This window comes from Mus pahari, chromosome 12, assembly GCF_900095145.1.
Source record: "Mus pahari chromosome 12, PAHARI_EIJ_v1.1, whole genome shotgun sequence".
Taxonomy (NCBI): domain Eukaryota; kingdom Metazoa; phylum Chordata; class Mammalia; order Rodentia; family Muridae; genus Mus; species Mus pahari.
Window position 1 is genome coordinate 40,734,440 of NC_034601.1, and position 9,433 is coordinate 40,743,872.

General features: G+C 40.4%; 1 protein-coding gene across 1 annotated transcript in view; it reads right to left on the reverse strand.

Annotated features, from left to right (window-relative positions):
• Positions 1-5,924, reverse strand: part of Cd96 (CD96 molecule) — an 81,472-nt gene extending 75,548 nt beyond the window's left edge. Inside the window, 2 exon segments of the mRNA XM_021209890.1 lie at positions 3,526-3,879; positions 5,864-5,924. Coding sequence (XP_021065549.1) covers positions 3,526-3,879; positions 5,864-5,924 — 415 coding nt within the window.
• Between the last annotated feature and the right edge of the window lie 3,509 nt (positions 5,925-9,433).

Genomic DNA, 9,433 nt, shown 5'->3' on the forward strand with positions numbered 1-9,433 from the left:
GAACTCAGAAATCTGCCTGCCTCTGCCTCCCGAGTGCGCCACCACCACGCCCGGCACAAACCCACCTTCTACTGTGTGTATTAGTGCTATGCCTTTATCTACCTCTTTCTCTACCACTCTTGCTTCTGGCAACATTAACAACCTCTGGACTTTGATGCCAATTTGGGAAACCATCAAACCATGCTGTACTCTTATAATTCATTGTAACAACTACATTTTTTCCCATAGGTTAAAAAGTACTATCTGAAGAACTATAGACCAAGTAGCACTCAAATTTCTGAAATGCAGATTATTATAAACCAAGGACTAACTCAGGGAGATATGTTTCTTCAAATAACTCAAAGTCTCCTGATTTATGGAGAAACATATTAAATTGAAATGAAAATAAAGCAAATACCAAATTAATTATTCATATTTCCATTTATATCCACGGCTTTTGCACATACTAAGATACACAGGGACAAAAATATTATGAAAAGGGATCAGATGTCTTTCTTCGTTGAGCCCTCAGGGGACACAAGAACAGGATTTAGACACTTCTGGTTTTGTAAATGACCAGGAAGAATGACTGTGATGACAAGAGAAAGGAAACAGGAAGAGGTGATGAACCTCACCAACCCCGAGTCTCCTAGTCTCTCCTGTATCACTTGAGTTAATACTTGTTCATGTTCTTCATTTTTTTTTTTTTACACTTCATATGTGTGGCTAGCTTACTCATCGGGCTTAGAAATATGAATGTCTTGCACAAGCTCAACAGGGAACTTGATACAATGGGTGCAGTAGAAAGATAACATGCCATTGGGTGGGAGCTTATTTATTCACAGGCACTCCTCTACTCTTCTAGTAACTCCTCAGCTCCACTTTAAGCCCAGCTATTGTACCTATTTTGTTTCTTCTCTTCTCTGTTTTTATTGTTTTAACAAATTGTGATCCGTTTGTACTGGATACTCAGTACTAACACTCTGTCATCACACTGTTCTTTCCCATCTGATTCACAACATCAACAGCAAAAGCTCAGGAAGAAGGCTGGAAAACTTCCAACCACAGAAAACATAAGTATGGCTCTGATTATCCATCTATTTACAGTTTTAGTGGATACAAACTTAACCACCTTGTATTGCTCTCTCTTTTTATTAAAGTCAATGTCACTCACTTCTGAATAATATCTCTTTTTCATTCTTGCCTTCAGTGGAACCGCAGTATCTTATCTTTTTTTTTATAGCATATTCCCCAGATGTTCAAATGATGGGTGGTGGCTGTCTTTTAGGCATAGGGATGGCAGATACGATCAGTACTCAATGGAGTACTGATTAGATCCTCAGAGCTGTGATAGTATAATCTATTGGGGTTGACACAATATACCAAAACTATGTCTAAATTTAAAGTCAACGTGTACTTATGTTAATGTCTGACAATACCTCACCAATCCAATGAGGATCCAAATTAGACCACTCTACAAAGAAAAAAATTTAAATTTAAGAAGAATTGAAAAATAAAGTTACTACTGCTGCTGCTACCACTACCACACTACTAATACCAACCATTTGCAAAACTCCTACCTCATATTGAATATTTATTTATTTATCTATCTATCTATTTATTTATTTATTTATTTATTATTTTATGAATATGAATGTTGGCCTGCACATACATATGTGTGCCTGATGCCTGAGGAGGTCAGAAGAAAGCATCAGGTCCTCCAAAATTGGAGTTATAGCTGTCTGTAAACCATCATGTGGATGCTGAGAATTGAATTAGGTCCTCTGCAAGAAAAACAAATGCTTTTAAAGGCTAAGACATTTCTATAGCCAAACTCATACCTTTTTAATAGAAACTGTAGTAAGTGCTTTTCACAGATTACCTTATTTAATTATGAAGATAAGGGTATGTATAAAGGAGGGACTACGATCATCTACATTTGTTGAGTGAGAAACCAAAACTTAGAAACATGAAATGATTATATAGTGGGACTCAGTGATGTCTGTAGTAAGTGGCACAACCAGTTCACTGCTGATGACCTGAATCCAAAGTTCCTGTAGCTAAGTGTAGCTTTCCAAAGGTCTTACTTTATTTTAACCACCTATGCCATTGTCAACTGATCTGAAGTTGTCTCTTGCTCCCTTTGGTGCAATCTTACTTTACCCTGAGATTATCTGAACATCGATGTCTTGGAGCAGCAAGAGTTAGACATGGAGAGGAGTTGGGAAACCCATACCTGCTGTGTATCATGGCAGTCCCGTATCTCCTGCAGCAAGCCTTTCCTGAGCTAGTTTTTGTTGATATTTTTTAAATCACATTTCCAGGCTACTTCCCCTCCGAGTTTCAAACATTCAATTTCCAATATATTTTCCATTTGCTGACAATAAGTCCTCTGTTCCCATTAATAGGAATAGAAATCATTTTACCTTAGAACTGGGTCATATAGACCAGGTATTATCAGGATAATTTCCAAAACAGGTTCAGAGAACTTACAAGACAGGGTCCAAGTCAACTTCATTTCTAGGCAGAATGGGCGTTAAGCTTAAATTCGGGATTCCATCATGAGTGCAGGCCCTTGAAACTGTAAAATTCTGAATGCTCCTGAATGTTCAGGAACTTTGATGGCCCATTTCCCTGTCCTCTAGTAAATATCCAGACTCACTTTTGTAAATTCACTCAAAAATTCATCTACTTCTTTCATCTTGTATCCCAGCTGCTGGTGCCACTCCGCAGGTGTGCGCAGCAGAAGTCCAATGCTGCCTTCTGAGTGTCTTCCTTCTTCACTCAGTGTCCTTGTCCTACATCCACTCCATGATCAAGTCATGTGTAGTCTATACTCAGTTTGTAAAATATATATGTTCCCTTTCATATCTACCAGACTGCCATTTCATTTCTTCTGGACAGCTGAAATTGATCTTCTAATCCTTTCCCATGATCTGTTCCTTGTCCACTGTAAGGACATTCTCCAACTGAAGCCAGGGTCATCTCTTTATAACATGAACACAAACTACAAATGTCATCTTAACTTCTTGCTGAAAAGAATTGCATTTCTTTTTTATGATTCTTTTGTAGATGTCATAGCCTTGAACATAGCCTACAAAGTCTGGCATGATCTTGTCCTCACTGTGCCTCCACTGTACTTGCGTATTCCCATTTCCTTAAACTTTGCAAAACATTTCCCATGTCTGTCCCCACCCCATTTCTAGATCACTCACAATGCCCACTTCTTATAAATTGCAGTAATGACTATTCACTCCTCATTCTTCAATTTAGGTGTTTCTTTCTCAGTGACCATTTCCCTGGACTCTGCTATACTCTCAACTATTGTAGTTCTTGTTATTAACGCTTACCACTGTTAAAACTTCACATTTACCTGTATCATTATTTGATTGCTGCTACTTCCCTTATTAAACAGTGTTTCTTTCTGCTAAGTCTTTGTGTGTTCAATACCAAATGTGGACTGTGCTTGCTGTCTTCGTGTATTCGCTAAATGCATGAAAGGTACATGAAAGCAGAGAAGTCCTTCCGTGGGAAGGCTATACTCACAGGGTTCCACAATGAGGTTGTAGACTGTAGTCTTGATGCCTTCTGGATACAGAGTCAAGATGCACTCATACTTTCCACTGAGGGCAGAGGAGATATTCCTTAAGTACAGAGTCCAATTTGTTGCACCCTTCGGAGTTTTTATGACAGCCACTTGTGACTCACAGGCATGTTCCTGCCCACAGTAGAGGCCATATTGGGGATGATAAAGAGCAATCATGTCAGTCTTATCTGTGACCTTGGACCACTGCATCTGTACCAAGAAGTTTTTCTCCTTGGTTTGGCAGGTCAAGTTGACGTCAGAACCAGGTAGAGCATACACGTTATCTCCAACATTGAATAGCTCTTCCCATACTCCTGGAAAGGAAGGATGTGAATGATTAGTTTGCACCATTCCCCTGGGGTGCCCCTATAGGTTGCACACTGTGTGTGTGTGTGTGTTTAAGGTAAATAGAGGAAACTGTTGACACATGCATATTTCTGTTTGTTGGTCTGTCCAAAAAGTAACTGAGGGCCTCTGACTATGAATAAAATTAAGTATCTTTGAAGACTGATTTTTTTATTATGTTTCTACCTATATGTATGAGTATCTGTCTCTGTGTGAATATGAATGCAAATGCCCACAGATCTATCAGCAACTGGAATTACAGCTGGGTATGAGTTGCCAGATGTGGGCACTGGGAACCAATCTCTATAAGCGCAGCACGTCCTCTTAATTGCTGAATTCCCTCTTCAGCCCCATAACTTAAGTCTGTTTAAAGACAGAAGTGCCCCAGCAAACTTAGCATGAAGTCATTAATACACATGAATATTGTTGACATTTCTGCATCTACATCTGTAATAACTAGTCTAAGTATAATAGTTTTCTTTTCAAACTTTATTTGCAAGTCCGTTATAATAAAGTGGACTTTTATTTTAAAATAGTATGTTTCTAAGAGGCCTTTATATGTGTTATCTTTTTAATCTTCATGCTTCATAAGATAATATTATTAGGCTCCCTTATCAAAAAGGAAAGAAAAGCAGTGAGAAATGAAGTGGAGCATTCAGAGATGCATTCCCTTAAGAGAAGATGAATTCTCTTCACAATCAGTCACATCTGTAGTTTTTCTTTAGCATTAACTTCATAACTCCAAACTGCTTTCCTACATTCAGTCTGGCTGAGTAGAATAAGAAACTTGACATTCTTTCTGAGGATGAAGAGACCTTCATCTCCATGTAGTTACATCTCCCAAGGAGAAAGGAGCAAATGCCTTAGGTAGACGTTCTCTAAGGTATCATCTCTAACCAGCTCATGAAACCCTAGATATGAAAGATTCTCTCTCCCATCGGCAACCTGACTGCGTGGTACAGACCACTCAAAATTTGTTCAGCACTGGGCCTTTGATATGTCTTCAGAAATGCCTCAGATGCCCTTTTCAAATTTACCATTACAGAAGTAATGCATTATTGGGACAAGTCCCCCAGAGCTCATGAGGGAATGTATAAAAAGACAGCAAGGTGCTAAGAAGAAACAAGGACACTTGATGGATAGGAATTATTATATGTTTGTGGATGCACAAAGTTTGTGCAGACAGAGTTTATACATCTGAATGTAACTCCCCAGGAGTGACCCTTCAATAACATGCTTCCTAGCCTATCTGGATCACCAGTTCCAATGCGTCTTTGATTCGGAAACTCTAGTGATCTTCATAGCCGTGCATAGCTAAGTCTTTAGAAGCTCGGGTTTTCAGCACAAATCTTGTATTGCGTGGTTCAGAACTAAGCTTTCCTCCTTCCATTTTGAAATTGGCCTTTTAGGTTCCATTTGCCACGGTCATAAAGGGCTCCCCTTGGCTTTGCAAGGTATTCCTTGTATGTGACTGAGTTAGGCTTAACATAAATCCAACTACTAATGACATTAGTATGAGGGAGGAGAGACACTTGTTAATTTGAAAAGAAATGCTTGAGAGGGGATTAAAAGCTGAACAAGGCTTTCTGACCACGGACATGATCATAGGGTGTCTTAGTTTTCTGCCATTGTCTTTATAATGATCCAGTAACATATCCTTTCCAAGTCACACAGTTTTCCCGTAATTCAAGACTCTTTGAAGAGGAGAAATGGCCAAGAGAGGCCAGAGCAATGGCGCTAACCGTCTGTTTCCTTCTCAGGTTTAGTGCTCATTAGGAATCCTGTATCGACTCTAGCATCTTTCCTGTAGCTGCCACTTAAGCAGCTAACTGACAACCTTAGCAACAGCTTGTCCTTCAGTGATCGACTCCTGCAGCAGTCTTGAAGCATTTCAAAGGAGCAAAGGGTCCCAAAGCAGCCATCTGAAAAGATCAGCGTGAGCGGAAGTCTTACCCCTGAAAAACTGTATCTGGATGATGGCATAAACAACACAGTATGTCCATTTTCTCCCCATTGTCTCCCGAAGAGCTCACGCCAGCATTTCTGTAATGATCACAGGAGGCGATTGCTGTCTCTAGCTAAGCAAACTCTAGCCACCCTATTCGTGCTCAAAAACCTCAACTCTACCACAGGGTCGGGGCTGTTGATCGCTTGGCAAGTCCCCAGGAAATGAAATGCAGACAGGAAAGTAGTGTGGTTCAGGGCTAAGTATAACCTTCACAAGAACAATGTGGAAACTGTTCTCTGAAACCTTGCGCCTGTCTCACCTTTAAAAGACGTTTCCATATCCCAAGATTCTCTCCTTCAGTCTCTTTGTCAGTCAAGCTGCTTCTAAAACCGAAACAAAGGAACCGGTGCAGAGAAGTCCCCTTGTGCTTTTTATACATTTCCTTTCAAGAACACAAAGTCATTTAGCAAACACGAGCTTGCTGCCTCTCATAATAGCTTTTCAGTCCAATCATAAGATATATTTTCTTTCCTGAATAGCCCCAGGGTGAAAGAACAATGGTTAACATATTTGATTTTAATAAACCCGGAAGAATAACAGGGAGTAATGTCAGCTATCCAACTGAATCTATTGTCTAGTTTCTTGTAAGTAAATCCACATTTCTGTGGAGGGGAGAAGTGAGGGAGTCTTTCCCATTCCTTGTCCTTGCCAGTTTGGAGACCAAATGTGGAAACTGCTCACTGTCATAGCCAGGGGCCTTTTAAAGTGAAGGTCTCAGAGCTTTATCTGGCTAAGCCCAAAACCATAAAGAACTAAACTATAGAGAGTATCGGTGGGTATGTTAAGTCAGGTGATCCTGATGACTTTTCCTGGATGGTTAGCAGTTCAAGACCTTGAGCGGAGGACAGGAGCTGACAGAACTGCTCAGGGTACCTTTCCTCATCGCAGCTGGGAATTCTGGTAAGTCAGTGATAGGACTTCATAAAGCCTGCCAGGAGATGTGTTAGAAAGACTCTGATCTGTGACTTGGTGTCCCTTTTAGATGAAGACAGATTATATACTTGGAGAGGAACTTGTCACCTCTTACTATACCTGTTGTAGAAATCCAATAAAAACCCAAATTTACTGAGTTCTTACTTGGAGTATTTAGATTCTTACTGCTTTAAAATGAGGAAACTTAAAAAAAAAAAGAGAGCAAGAGAATGCCTGATTAAAACAAGAGAGCTGGGTGTGGTGGCGCACGCCTTTAATCCCAGCACTTGGGAGGCAGAGGCAGGCGCATTTCTGAGTTCGAGGCCAGCTTGGTCTACAGAGNGAGTTCCAGGACAGCCAGGGCTACATAAAAAAACCCGTCTCAAAAAACAAACAAACAAACAAACAAACAAAAAAGAAAACAAACAAAAAACAAGAGAGTATGATTTTTCATAACTAGAGGTTCACATTTCACAGAATCCCTGCCTCTTGCTAAGGTGGTTTGCTAGGGATACTTGGGTGACTGCTGGTCCAATCTGTCTTAGCTATTTACTTGACTCATGGTTCATGACTCTAATACCTAGGAATTTCTGTGGCCTGAACCCATCAGATTTTTACTAATTTTCCCTTGGGATCCATCTAGATTCTTAGAGAAGACACTTCTCAGACGGCTGTGGCATATGCGTTGAATGCATCTGGTATTCTGAAGTGGCAAGACCCAAGTGACAGCCCCTCCATGGCTGCCTGCTTGCAGCAGGTGGCAGCAACAGCCTGCAGACCAGGATGGCTATTCCAGGTGGTGGGAATGGCCCCCAAAGCTTTTCTGTCTTGGTAATATTTTCTAAAGGCCCTTTCAGCAGGGGGATAGGCATCCTCTGTACTTAAAAATAACTCTTCTATGAAGTCATATCAATCTTTCCTATTATCCTCTCTGCTCACCAAATCCCAAACCGCACAGCCTTTCTTCTGCCTTATATTCCAGCCTGCTGCATATGAAACAGAAGCTGTCAGTTTCACAATGTGAAGAGCAACCTTGAACTTCTTGAACTTCCCAGGCAAATGCTATTATTTACAAAGGGGAGCTGGAGCCCACACACATTCATTTCTGCTAGAGAAGCAAGCCAGGACTGTGTTTGGACAACATTTTTAAACAGTCTATGCAAATTACTCAATTGGAAAAAGATGCTTTAAGAAGTGGAAAGGTAAGCAAGAGGTAAACCTGCTTTTTTGTGGTTTCTACAGTGATCAATTCAAATATAACTATTTTTTTTTTTTACCTACTCACATAAATTACTTGAAGTGTTGGACTTTTGTGAGCAGCTCCCAGTGTGCTTGAAAACACAGCACTTAAGGATTCGGTTAATTAAAAAATATTTATTGTGACCTTTCAGGGATCACTAAAGACACACACCTCTAGGTCATTTTAAATATAATGGAAAAATTATGGACTTTCTTCTCCAGACACTTGACATTCCGCTTGACATTATTCTCAGGAAAGAGAATCCTGTGTGTCACAAAATGAAACAAACAAACCAACCTAAAGTTACACCTGGGTAATAAATAACTCTGCCTTGAGAGACAAAGGACATGCAGGAGAAAAGGGGGAGAGGCCTAGGGAGGGAGTGGCCAGGGTCATCTCAAGTATGGGATCTGAGCTTGGCCTTATGCTGCAGAAGTCATCCTGGAAGAGACTGCTGAATGAGTTATTCCAGCAGAGGAAGTAGGAGATGTCAACACTGGGGAGCGCTGAAGTTCAAGGCAAATACTGTGTGTGACTGTGTGTGTGTGTGCGTGTGCGTGTGCGTGTGCGTGTGTGTGTGTGTGTGTGTGTGTGTGTGTGTATGTGTGTGTGTGTGTAAGCTGTTTGAGGCAGTTGCTGGATGAAAAACAAAGCTACAGAGAGGCAAGTTTGGAATACAGAGAACTTTCAAGTCCAGGCTATAAAGCACGGCTTCTCTTCTCCACTTGGAAATTAGCATAGGTCTGGTTTTGTTGTCGTGTGTTTGTTTTTCTAGAATTCGCATAATGTGATATTGTTTTAGCATAAAGAAACATTTAAAAAGATGAACCGGATGGCCATATGCAAAGTGAATGAATGAAAGGTAAAAAGGGAGAATGCATTGAGTTTGTAAAACAATGGGTTCTCCAATAGTCAGGCATGGGTAAAGGAGGAACTCAAGGGACCCCATCCCTCAATGCTGAAGTATTTGCTACTGAAAAATTAAGAGAAATGGCGAGTCATTGCATTCAGTTGTGTGCCCACTGGTGACCTCACTGAGCACCAATAGATAGGTCTAATCAGTCACAAAGATGGTCTTGGCTAAACTGTGGGTCACAGAACAAAACCAAAGTCATGAATTTAGGAAAAGGACAGGTAAGGAGGAAACCGAAGATGATATAAGAAGGGGAGAGAAAGTGATCAGAATATATTGTTTGCATGTATAAAATTGTCAAAGATCATAATCAATTATTCTGATTTTTAAAAAGGGAGGTAGAAGACTGTATTAGTCAGGGTTTTACTGCTGTGAACAGACACCATGACCAAGGCAAGTCTTATAAAAACAACATTTAATTGGGGCTGGCTTACAGGTTCAGAGGTTCAG